The following is a 13,442-nucleotide window of genomic DNA, read 5'->3' as shown; positions in this document are numbered from 1 at the left end:
CACCCGATATCAGAGAACGCCCCAAATTGCGGTCTGCAATTACACCCTTCTCGGATCAAGGGGCCAGGCTTCCAGTCTACAAGCATGCATTCCACTGTGCTCAGAGGGCATTTTCGGTACTGCAGTTCAGCGGCAGCACGGCCCAATTCCCATTGACGGCCCCATAGCGAAGTCAATATATTTTTTTAACAAGACAAATTACTCATCAAGTTTGTAAACAAAACATCCATTGAATTATTCAAGTAATTGCCTTAGTCAGATTTTTTCCCCATCACTCACAGCCAAGGTTAACCATTTTAGATTCATGATGTGAGGTGGGTGAGCTTATGCCACATGCAGATGCTGAAGGGAAAACACACCTCTTGACCTGCTGTGTATAATTTAGGTTAAGGTGCAGCCTCGTCTCATAGAGATGTAACATACTAAAAATAAAAATGGGACTCTCAAAATAGTGTGATATGTAACCATAAAAACGTAACATAAGACAGACGGTTACTTAATAAATGGAATTTGGTGGTGCTGTACTGTAACAGCGAGCTGAGCCAGTTGAAAGTATTGACGCCAGGGACATATTGTTGGTGACTGTGTGCTCCTGAAGTGCTGTGGCCCTGTGTGCTCCTTCATTAGTTTTGTGTTTTTTATTCATTTATTTCTGGTACCCTCCTACCTGAGAGGCATGAGGCCTGTGTGGCGTTGCACTGTTAAAATCATCCCAGTGTGGAGATGAAACACCTGTGTGTTACAAAGCCACATGCTCTGTCCTCTCTGCTCTACCTATGTGTTTTAATGTGGGTAATACAGAGATGATACTAATTCAGAGAGAACCACGACTCTACCTAGGTGTTTTAATGTGGGTAATACTAATACAGAGATAATACTAATAGAGATAACCACTAATCTACCTAGGTGTTTTAATGTGGATAATACTAATACAGAGATAACCATTGGACATGCATTTTCCATTATGCCATTGTGTTTACCACTTCAGATCCTTAAATTGTAGTTTAAAGCATATACAGGGCATTATATAAGACCCCTTGACTTTTTCCACATATTGTTACGTTACAGCCTTATACAAAAAAAAAATTATACCGCTCATCAATATACACACAATACCCCATAATGACATAGCGAAAAAAAGTTTTTTATACATTTTAGCAAATTTATAAAAATGAATCCTCATTTGCATAAATATTCAAACCATTAGCTCTGAGACTCAAAATTCAGCTCAAGTGCATCCTGTTTCCATTGATCATCCTTGAGATGTGTCTACATTGGAGTCCTCCTGTGGTAAATTCAAATGATTGGACATGATTGGAAAAGCACACACCTGTCAAAATAGTTGACAATGCAAGTCAAAGCAAAAACCAAGCAATGAGGTCTAAGAAATGTTCTGTCGAGCTTCGAGAGGTTTGTGGCGAGGCACAGATCTGGAGAAGAGTAGAAAAACATCTCTGTTGAGCTTCGAGACAGGTTTGTGGCGAGGCACAGATCTGGAGAAGAGTAGAAAAACATCTCTGTTGAGCTTCGAGAGGTTTGTGGCGAGGCACAGATCTGGAGAAGAGTAGAAAAACATCTCTGTTGAGCTTCGAGACAGGTTTGTGGCGAGGCACAGATCTGGAGAAGAGTAGAAAAACATCTCTGTCGAGCTTCGAGAGGTTTGTGGCGAGGCACAGATCTGGAGTAGAGTAGAAAAACATCTCTGTCGAGCTTCGAGAGGTTTGTGGCGAGGCACAGATCTGGAGAAGAGTAGAAAAACATCTCTGTTGAGTTTCGAGAGGTTTGTGGCGAGGCACAGATCTGGAGAAGAGTAGAAAAACATCTCTGTTGAGCTTCGAGACAGGTTTGTGGCGAGGCACAGATCTGGAGAAGAGTAGAAAAACATCTCTGTTGAGCTTCGAGACAGGTTTGTGGCGAGGCACAGATCTGGAGAAGAGTAGAAAAACATCTCTGTTGAGCTTCGAGACAGGTTTGTGGCGAGGCACAGATCTGGAGAAGAGTAGAAAAACATCTCTGTTGAGCTTCGAGACAGGTTTGTGGCGAGGCACAGATCTGGAGAAGAGTAGAAAAACATCTCTGTTGAGCTTCGAGACAGGTTTGTGGCGAGGCACAGATCTGGAGAAGAGTAGAAAAACATCTCTGTTGAGCTTCGAGAGGTTTGTGGCGAGGCACAGATCTGGAGAAGAGTAGAAAAACATCTCTGTTGAGCTTCGAGACAGGTTTGTGGCGAGGCACAGATCTGGAGAAGAGTAGAAAAACATCTCTGTTGAGCTTCGAGACAGGTTTGTGGCGAGGCACAGATCTGGAGAAGAGTAGAAAAACATCTCTGTTGAGCTTCGAGAGGTTTGTGGCGAGGCACAGATCTGGAGAAGAGTAGAAAAACATCTCTGTTGAGCTTCGAGAGGTTTGTGGCGAGGCACAGATCTGGAGAAGAGTAGAAAAACATCTCTGTTGAGCTTCGAGAGGTTTGTGGCGAGGCACAGATCTGGAGAAGAGTAGAAAAACATCTCTGTTGAGCTTCGAGAGGTTTGTGGCAAGGCACAGATCTGGAGAAGAGTAGAAAAACATCTCTGTTGAGCTTCGAGAGGTTTGTGGCGAGGCACAGATCTGGAGAAGAGTAGAAAAACATCTCTGTTGAGCTTCGAGAGGTTTGTGGCGAGGCACAGATCTGGAGAAGAGTAGAAAAACATCTCTGTTGAGCTTCGAGAGGTTTGTGGCGAGGCACAGATCTGGAGAAGAGTAGAAAAACATCTCTGTTGAGCTTCGAGACAGGTTTGTGGTGAGGCACAGATCTGGAGAAGAGTAGAAAAACATCTCTGTTGGCTGGGATCCCTGCTTGTGCCGTCAAACTCCTGCCCCACGTTAGGCACAAACATTTGAAGGGCTCCCGAGTGGCGCAGCGGTCATAGGCACTGCATCTCAGTGCAAGAGGTATCACTACAGTCCCTGGTTCGAAACCAGGCTCAATCACATCCGGCCATGATTAAGAGTCCCAAAAGGAAGCGCACAATTGGCCCAGCATATTCCGGGTTTGGCTGGGGAAGGCCTTAATTGTAAATAAGAATTTGTTCTTAACTGACTTACCTAGTTAAATAAATAAATAATTAAAGTGGGATGCATGCCAGAAAAGCCACTAAACAATACATTAATTGCACTATAACAGTGCCCACAAACTGTTAGGACCCAACAGCATAGTCCCAACAATTTAACACTGCTACACCTGGCTATCAGCGGAGCCTTGTCTGTCATCAAAACAGTTCATTAGGCCTCATTTACTGCCTTTTAAAATAACATGGCTGACTTGCTTAAACAAATGTGGTTTCTACTGACAATTGAGATGTTCAAACTATGGCATAAGGGGACGAAAAGCGGATAAGAGGTAATCCGTAATTTCGATTAAGACATCAATGAGCGAGCTATGACGGACATATTCAATATAACTATTTGTGCAGCCCTTTTGAAATGCAAAGCGACAAAATTCAGAACATGGGCCGTTCTTACAGTGTTCTCCCTGTACGCCAAGTCAGAACCGTAGGATAAATAAAGGGGCATATAAGCAGATAATGAAAACCCTTACAATATTCAATGATGACTCTAAAACAGGTTATTGGCTACATGTGAACCACCAAGTCAGAACAGTAGGCAAAATTAAGAGGTGAAAATAGACCAAATTATTAGGGTGAGGCACATAGGCTACTGAGATCTTACTACACAACATAGACTTAGTATTACTTTCTTAGCTACAGTATTCACATCTCCCTGGCATATTACATAATTTATGCACCAGCATACAAGACATTTTTGGACTCACCTTGTTGTGCTGTGCTCACTTGAACAGGAAGGTGGCGCGGCAGTAATTTGTGGGCATATTTTGTCATCAAACTTTGTCAGCAAAGTCTGTCATTCTCTGGATTTATGGTGCTTTCAAGACAACTGGAAACTCAGGAAAAAAATGATGACGTCAGTGATCTTCAGGTCGTAACTGTAGAAAGAGGGCCGAGTTCCCAATTTACAATTCCGAGTTGGATGAAAGTTCAAAACGTATTTTCCCAGTCGTAGCTTGTTTCTCTCTGAGTTCCCAGTTGTATTGAACTCACTCAAGTAAGATTTTGAAGTACTGAGTTATGTTGTTTTGAGCGCGGCACAAATCAAGCTTCATTGACAGCATGGCCAATGTTGAATGTTTACCAATTTAAACTAGGAAAATAACCCCTTAATCTTAGACTTGGGACCACACAGCCACTCCACTGAATAGCAGGCTAATGATTGCTTTGCAATGCTTGCAGTTTGCCACTGATTCCTTCCAAACCACTCATTGTTGAATTTGCAATTTGTTGTGTGATGTTTATGTCCAATGACCGATGAGCACCGATACATTTTATCTAAAATGTCTCATTATTTCTCTTCATATGACAAAGATTAAAAAGGATTTGCCAGTAGATTGTCAACTTGATTCATGATGATGACTGCTAGCTCAGATTTTGAAAGTATGATGTTGACATGATCAGTCCAATCAAAGCGACTGTAGATATCACATGATTTAACGTTACTTTATCTGTGGACAATGACCTTGAGCCTTCATGGATGGGCACTTCTAATGTAACTCTATGACAGCACCCAAGGAGCTTGAATTTTCAATTTCTACCCTTAGACTTGGCAGTGACGTATTGTCCCCATGAATGACAGAACACTGAGCCAATCACGGCACAACGCTCCGTATTTTCTGCTGGCTTGCCCCACCTCCACAGAAGGCAATGAGCTAGGCTGAAACACCTGCATTTTGGAGCTGCCTTACTCAAGAAAACAAAAGAGACCATTTTTGTTTGTGGATTTATTAATAACTCAATTATAAATGTTTTTTTTACATTGGTTGCAAACAGATCATTTTTTTCACACTTTATCGCTATAACTGTGGGGCTCAAAACAGGTGGCTCACCTGTCCTGAATGATGGGTCGCCATTGAACTTATCTAGAACACTGCAGTCCGTCTGGGTGTTTAACCTTCCCAAGTTCCACCATGTCACCCTGCTCCTCCGTACATTCCACTGGCGTCCAGCCGAAGCTCACATCCACTACAAGACAATGGTGTTTACTTACGGTGCAGCAAGAGGAACTGCCACATCTCTACCTTCAGGCTCAAACCCTGTATCCCAACCCGTGCACTCAGTTCTGCCACCTCTGGTCTCATGGCCGTCCCACTGCTACAGGAGGTCAAGCTCCCTCTCAGCCCAGTCAAAGCACTTCTCTGTCCTGGCACCCCAATGGTGGCACCAGCTTCCCTCTGATGCTAGGACAGCAGAGTCCCTGCCCATCTGCCCCAAAAGGTCCGAAACCCTTCGTCTTTAAAGAGTATCCCCCCACCAAAATACAAATAATAATAATGTGAAACTGACTAATTGAGGAGAAATGTGTTTACTGTGACATGTGGTTGTCTCACCTGGCTATCTTAAGATGAATGTACTTAATATGCTGGTGACATCACAGGGTCAGAGAGAACTCCTGACTGTAGTCATACAAAAACACTCCAGGCACTCAGCCCATAAGAACCATTCATACTGTCAGATCTAATATGAAGAACTGAATACAACCATAAGAACCATTCATACTGTCAGATCTAATATGAAGAACTGAATACTAAAGAGAAGAAGAGGTTGACCAGTACATATTCATGTAACTCTATTTCTCATTGGCAGATCAATAAAGTTTGCTTCAATTATCAAAACACATTCATGATCAGTAACTAAAATAACTCATCTAGTTTTAAAGACAATTAATAAACACATGGATTAATTTCATAAACTGTGTATCATTAAACAAAGTTGTAAAAGAATCCCCCCAAACTAATGGTGAAAAGTGATCATCTCTATCTGATACATGTTAGGGGCGGAAGGTTGCCTAGTGGTTAGAGCGTTGGGTCAGTAACCAGTAGGTTGCTTGATCGAATCCCTGAGCTGAAAAGGAACAAATCTGTTGTTCTGCCTCTGAACAAGGCAGTTAACCCACTGTTCCTAGGCCATCATTGTAAATAAGAATTTGTTCTTAACTGACTTGCCTAGTTAAATAAAGGTTCAATAAAAAAGTGTCTACTAGCTCCTTCACACAGAATACTGCAGAGGGACAACCTGGTCTCAGAGCAAAACGTATTATATATGACAAAAACATCCATTCCACTCCATTTGTATGTTAGGTTACATTACATTGGCCTACCAATAAAAACTGAACTAAAATATAAACTAAACATGTAAAGTGTTGGTTTCATGAGCTGAAATAAAAAACATTCCAGCAATGTTCCATATGCACAAAAAGCTAATTTCTCTCAAATGTTGTGCACAACCTTGTTTATATCCTTGTTAGTGAGCATTTCAGCCTTTGTCAAGATAATCCATCCACCTAACAGGTGTGGCATATCAAGAAGCTGATAAAACAGCAATATCATTACACAGGTGCGCCTTGTGCTGGGGGACAATAAAAGGACACACAATGTCACAGATGTCTCAAGTTTAGGGAACGTGCACAATAGACATAGAAATACTTATTTTCCACCATAATTTGCAAATAAATTCATTAAAAATCCTACAATGTGATTTTCTGGACTTTGTTTTCTCATTTTGTCTGTCATAGTTGAAGTGTACCTATGATGAAAATTACAGGCCTCTCTCATCTTTTTAAGTGGGAGAACTTGCACAATTGGTGGCTGACTAAATGCCTTTTTGCCCCATTGTATACGTGTTTTTAAGTGGGAAAATTTAGAGAAGCTAGTTCCACAGTCAGAGCAGTAATATGGCTTCTCTCCTGCGTGTGTTCTCTGATTAACTTTTAGCTCAGTTGATGTTTTGAAGCATTTTCCACAGTCAGAGCAGACGTAAGGCGGTGGGTATAAGTCTCACCAGTGTGTATAAGTTGGTGTGTTTTTAAGGTGCCCAGATGAGAGAAACTCGCCCCACAGTCAGAGCAGAAGAAAGGCTTCTCTCCTGTGTGAGTCCTCTGATGAACTTTGAGCTGAGTTGATGTTTTAAAACCTTTAACACAGTCAGGGCAGAAGAAAGGCTTCTCTCCTGTGTGTGTCCGCTGGTGAACTTTTAGCTCATTTGATGTTTTAAAACATTTCCCACAGTCAGAGCAGTAATAAGGCTTCTCTCCTGTGTGTGTTCTCTGATGAACTTTTAGATGAGTTGATGTTGTGAAGCATTTTCCGCAGTCAGAGCAGACGTAAGGCTTCTCTCCTGTATGTATACGTTCATGTGTTTTTAAGTGGGAAAATTTAGAGAAACTAGTTCCACACTCAGAGCAGTAATACGGCTTCTCTCCTGTGTGAGTCTTCTGATGAACTTTTAGCTCAGTTGATGTTTTGAAGCATTTCCCACAGTCAGAGCAGATGTAAGGCTTCTCACCAGTGTGTATAAGTTGGTGTGTTTTTAAGGTGCCCAGATGAGAGAAACTCACCCCACAGTCAGAGCAGAAGAAAGGCTTCTCTCCTGTGTGAGTCTTCTGATGAACTTTTAGCTGAGTTGATGTTTTAAAACCTTTTCCACAGTCAGAGCAGTAATACGGCTTCTCTCCTGTGTGTGTTGTCTGATGAACTTTTAGCTCATTTGATGTTTTAAAACGTTTTCCACAGTCAGAGCAGTAATAAGGCTTCTCTCCTGTGTGTGTTCTCTGATGAACTTTTAGATGAGTTGATGTTGTGAAGCATTTTCCACAGTCAGAGCAGGAGTAAGGCTTCTCTCCTGTGTGTGTTCTCTGGTGAACTTTTAGCTCATATAATGTTTTGAAACATTTTCCACAGTCAGAGCAGGAGTATGGCTTCTCCCCTGTATGTAGACGTTCATGTGATTTTAAGTGGGAAAGTTGAGAGAAACTAGTTCCACAGTCAGGGCAGAAGAAAGGCTTCTCTCCTGTGTGTGTTGTCTGATGAACTTTTAGCTCATTTGATGTTTTAAAACATTTTCCACAGTCAGAGCAGGAATAAGGCTTCACTCCTGTGTGTATACGTTGGTGTGTTTTTAAGGTGCCCAGATGAGAGAAACTCGCCCCACAGTCAGAGCAGAAGAAAGGCTTCTCTCCTGTATGTATACGTTCATGTGTTTTTAAGTGGGAAAATTTAGAGAAGCTAGTTCCACAGTCAGAGCAGAAATACGGCTTCTCTCCTGTGTGTGTTCTCTGATGAACTTTTAGCTCAGTTGATGTTTTGAAGCATTTTCCACATTCAGAGCATACGTAAGGCTTCACTCCTGTGTGTATAAGTTGGTGTGTTTTTAAGGTGCCCAGATGAGAGAAACTCGCCCCACAGTCAGAGCAGGAGTAAGGCTTCTCTCCTGTGTGAGTCCTCTGGTGAACCTTTAGCTGAGTTGTTGTTTTAAAACGTTTTCCACAGTCAGAGCAATAATAAGGCTTCTCTCCTGTGTGTGTTGCCTGATGAACTTTTAGCTCATTTGATGTTTTAAAACATTTTCCACAGTCAGAGCAGTAATAAGGCTTCTCTCCTGTGTGTGTTCTCTGATGAACTTTTAAATGAGTTGATGTTGTGAAGCATTTTCCACAGTCAGAGCAGGAGTAAGGCTTCTCTCCTGTGTGTGTTCTCTGATGAACTTTTAGCTCATATAATGTTTTAAAACATTTTCCACAGTCAGAGCAGGAGTATGGCTTCTCCCCTGTATGTATACGTTCATGTGATTTTAAGTGGGAAACTTGAGAGAAACTAGTTCCACAGTCAGGGCAGAAGAAAGGCTTCTCTCCTGTGTGTGTTGTCTGATGAACTTTTAGCTCATTTGATGTTTTAAAACATTTTCCACAGTCAGAGCAGTAATAAGGCTTCTCTCCTGTGTGAGTTCTCTGATGAACTTTTAGATGAGTTGATGTTGTGAAGCATTTTCCACAGTCAGAGCAGACATAAGGCTTCTCTCCTGTGTGTGTTCTCTGGTGAACTTTTAGGTCATATAATGTTTTAAAACGTTTTCCACAGTCAGAGCAGGAGTATGGCTTCTCCCCTGTATGTAGACGTTCATGTGATTTTAAGTGGGAAAGTTGAGAGAAACGAGTTCCACAGTCAGGGCAGTAGAAAGGCTTCTCTCCTGTATGTGTTCTCTGATGAAGTTTTAGCACCGTTGATGTTTTGAAGCATTTTCCACAGTCAGAGCAGGAGTAAGGCTTCTCTCCTGTGTGTATTTTTAGGTGTATTTTTAGCTTTGATAGAAATGGGAAAATCTTTTCACAATGTGGGCAGTGATGAGACCTCTTAGCTCTCTGATCTTCCTGCTGTTGCTCTCTGGATGTAGAGAATGTCTCAACATGGTATCCTGTGTGAACATCAGAAGAAACAGTCAGTTGGTGTGATATACATGTTAATCAAATGTATTTTATGGAGCCCTTTTTACATCAGTAGTTGTCACAAAGTGCTTAACCTGTCTGGTTCAAATCCCATAATGAAAAATTCCTCAAACATACAAGTATTTTACACCATTTTAAAGATAAACATCTTGTAAATCCAGCCACAGTGTTAAATTTCAAATAGGCTTCATGGCGAAAGCACACCAAACGATTATGTTAGGTCAGCACCTAGTCACAGAAAACCAAACAGACATTTTCCAGCCAAGGAGAGGTCTCATAAAAGTCAGAAATAGCGATTCAATTAATCACTAACCTTTGATGATCTTCATCAGATGGCACTCACAGGACTTCATGTTACACAATAAATGTGTGTTTTGTTCGATAAAGTTCATATTTATGTCCAAAAACCTCATTTGAAATTGGTGTGTTGTGTTCAGAAATGCATTGTCTCAAACAAACATCCGATGAAAGTAAAGAGAGCCACATCAAAAAACAGAAATACTCATCATAAACATTGATAAATGATACAAGTGTTAAACATACGAATACAGATAAACTTCTCCTTAATGCAACCGCTGTGTCAGATTTCAAAACGGCTTTACGGCGAAAGCACACTTTGCGATTATGTTAGGTCAGCGACTAGACACAGAAACCCATACAGCCATTTTCCAACAAAGGAGAGCTTCACAAAAGTCAGAAATAGCATTAAAATTAATCACTTACCTTTGATGATCTTCATCTGGTGGCACTCCCAGGTCTCCATGTTCGACAACAAATGTTTGTTTTGTTCGATAAAGTTCATCTTTATGTCCAAATACCTCCGTTTTGTTGGTGCGTTTAGTTCAGAAATCCAAAGGCACAATGCGCACTCTCGAAAAGTCATAAAGTACAATAAAAGATGGTAGAAACATGTCAAACGATGTTTAAAATCAATCTTCAGGTTGCTTTTGTCAAAAATAATCAATAATATTTCAACCGGACAAAAGCTTCGTCAATGGAAAAAGGTAAACAAGAAATGCGCGCTCTCGATCACGTGCCTGGCTCATATGGATGAAATTTCCACTGTCCTCTCATTGAAAGCGGTGTATCTCCCTCATTTTTCAGAGTAAAAGCCTGAAACAATGCCTAAAAACTGGTCACGTGTTGAGGAAGCCATAGAGATCTGAAACAATGCCTAAAGACTGGTCACATGTTGAGGAAGACAGATTTCCACTGGGTCCTAAGTCTTTGTATGGTGGATAGGCTTTCAATGGAAAAACAGCCAAAATAATAGTACTTCCTGGTTGGATTTTCCTCTGGTTTTCGCCTGCCATATCTGTTATGTTATACTCAGACATTGTTTTAACAGTGTTTTCTATCCAAATCGACTAATTATATGCATATCCTAGCTTATGGGCCCAAGTAGCAGGTAGTTTAATTTGGGCACGCTTTTCATCCAAAATTCCAAATGCTGCCCCCTACCCCAGTGAAGTTAACTTCTTTGGGGTAGGGGGCAGTATTGGGTAGCTTGGATGAAAAACGTGCCCAAATTAAGCTGCCTGCTACTCAGCCGAAAAACCTAGAATATGCATATAAATAGAACATTTGGATAGAAAACAATCTGAAGTTTCTAAAACTGTTTGAATGATGTCTGTGAGTATAAAATAACTCATATGGCAGGCAAAATCCTGAGAAAAATCCTACCAGGAAGTGGGAAATCTGAGGTTTGTAGTTATTCAACTCAGCTCCTATTGAAGATACCGTGTGATGTTAGTTATTTTTAACTTCCCAAGGCTTCCACTAGATGTCAACAGTATTTAGAACCTGTTTTGAGGATTCTACTCTAAAGGAGGGGCTCATAAGGGCTCTATGAGTGAGTGGTCTGGCAGAGTGCCACAGCCTTGGTCTGGCGCGCTCACGTGAAAGGTAGCTACGTTCCACTTCATTTGTACAGACAAAGGAATTGTCCGGTTGGAACATTAATGAAGATTTATGTTAAAAACACCCTAAAGATTGATTCTAAACATCGTTTGACATGTTTTTGAAATCGGACACTGTGGTTGGATTAACGAGAATTTTATCTTTAAAATGGTGTAAAATACTTATTAAATATTAATTATGGGATTTCTGTTGTTTTAAATTTGGCACCCTGCAGTTTCACTGGCAGTTGAAAGGTGGGACGCTCGCGTCCCAAACGGTCCCAGAGAGGTTAACAGACACCCAGCCTAAAATCCCCAAAGAGCAAGCAATGCAGATGTAGAAGCACAGTGGCCACAAAAAAACTCCCTAGAAAGCAGGAAGAAACCGAGAGAGGAACCAGGCTGAGTGGTGACCAGTCCTCTTCTGGCCATACCGGGTGACAGAGCAGAGTGGTTAGAGCAACCGAAAGGCTGCAAGATCGAATCCCCAAGCTGACAAGGTAAAAATCTGTCGTTCTGCCCCTGAACAAGGCAGTTAACCCAATGTTCCTAGGCCATCATTGAAAATAAGAATTTGTTCTTAACTGACTTGCCTATGTCCAAACGCTAGCAGGACACCTACGACAACATCCGGTGAAATTGCAGAGCGCGAAATTCAAAATACAAAAATCGGAATATTAAACATTCATGAAAATAGAAGTGTCTTACATCATTTAAAAGCTTCTTATTAATCCAACTGCGTTGTCAGATTTGAAAAAGGCTTTACGGAGAAAGCATACCATGCGATTATCATTTTTCAAAAAACAAGCATGAAACCCTTTCTAAAGACTGTTGACATCTAGTGGAAGCCATAGGAACTGCAATCTGGGTCCTATCTATTTGAAAATCCCATAGGCAAGCATTGAAAAAACCGGTGACCTCAAAAAAGAAATATTCCAGATGGATTTTTCTCAAGGCATATCAGTTCTGTTATACCCACAGACATTATTTTAACAGCTTTAGAAACTGTTTTCTATCCAATGCTATCAAGTATATGCATATCCTAGCTTCTGGGCAGTTTACTTTGGGCATGTCAGTCATCGGAAATTCCGGACAATAACCAGTATGCTAAGAAAGTTAAATAAAGGTTAAACATTTTTTTTTTTTAAATACACTACGATTAGTGGTGAAATAAATGAATACATTCTAAAGTTACAAATGTCCATGTTTTTGAAAGAATAGCACGTTTTTTGTCCAATCAAAGTGATCAGAAATACAGTGTAGACATCGTTAATGTTGTAAATGACTATTGTAGCTGGAAACGGCTGAAGATCTCATACAATGCTGTGTACTACTCTCTTCACAGAACAGAGCAAACAGTCTCTAACCAGAATAGTGTCTAGAAGGCCAGCATCCCGGAGTCGCCTCTTCACTGTTGACATTGAGATTGGTGTTTTGCGGGTACTATTTAATGAAGCTGCCAGTTGAGGACTTGTGAGACGTCTGTTTCTCAAACTAGACACTCTAAAATACTTGTCCTCTTGCCCAGTTGTGCTATTCTGGTTAGAGCCAGTTTGCACTGTTCTGTGAAGGGAGTGGTACACAGAACTGCACGAGATCTTCAGTTTCTTGGAAATTTCTCACATGGAATAGCCTTCATTTCTCAGAACAAGAATAGACTGACGACTTTCAGAAGAAAGGTCTTTGTTTCTGGCCATTTTGAGCCTGTAATCGAACCGACAAATGACCCAGATACTCAACTAGTCTAAAAAAGGAATGTTATTATTGCTTCTTTAATCCGCACCACAGTTTTCAGCTGTGCTAACATAATTGCAAAAGGGTTTTGTAATGATCAATTAGCCTTTTAAAATGATAAACTTGGATTAGCTAACACAACATGCCATTGGAACACAGGAGTGATAGTTGCTGATAATGGGCCTCTGTACACCTATGTAGATACTCCATTTTAAAAAATCATCAGTTTCCAGCTACAAGTCATTTACAACATTAACAACGTCTACACTGTATTAATGGTCAATTTGATGTTATTTTAATGGACAAAAAAAACATACTTTTCTTTCAAAAACAAGGACATTTCTAAGTGACCCTAAACTTTTCAACGGTAGTGTATGTATTCATTTCAGTAGGCTGTATGGGAAGGGGAATCAAACTATTCTAAAACTGGGTAGGAGTCAAAAACGAATAAGAGGCAAAAGTCGTGAAAATGATTAGCTATAC

The 13,442-nt window shown here is 40.8% G+C and overlaps 2 protein-coding genes across 3 annotated transcripts in view; one reads left to right on the top strand and one right to left on the bottom strand.

Moving 5' to 3' along the window:
• LOC110528894 (oocyte zinc finger protein XlCOF6-like) overlaps positions 1 to 13,442 on the top strand; it is a 680,129-nt gene that overhangs the window by 560,186 nt on the left and 106,501 nt on the right. The gene's annotated exons all lie outside the window — the stretch shown is intronic.
• LOC110495595 (zinc finger protein OZF-like) overlaps positions 1 to 13,442 on the bottom strand; it is a 147,679-nt gene that overhangs the window by 111,587 nt on the left and 22,650 nt on the right. The window contains exon 6 of one of the 2 annotated variants that reach the window (XM_036951092.1): positions 6,381 to 9,296. The exons of the other annotated variant lie outside the window; for it this stretch is intronic. Within the exon in view, the coding sequence (XP_036806987.1) occupies positions 6,817 to 9,296 (2,480 nt within the window). The 3' untranslated portion in view covers positions 6,381 to 6,816. Of the gene's footprint in view, positions 1 to 6,380; positions 9,297 to 13,442 lie in introns of those variants that run through there. 2 annotated transcript variants of the gene reach the window in all.

The sequence above is a fragment of the Oncorhynchus mykiss genome, chromosome 18, assembly GCF_013265735.2.
Source record: "Oncorhynchus mykiss isolate Arlee chromosome 18, USDA_OmykA_1.1, whole genome shotgun sequence".
NCBI lineage: Eukaryota > Metazoa > Chordata > Actinopteri > Salmoniformes > Salmonidae > Oncorhynchus > Oncorhynchus mykiss.
The sequence above is the reverse complement of the archived record's forward strand: the minus strand, read 5'-3'. Positions and strand labels throughout refer to the sequence as shown.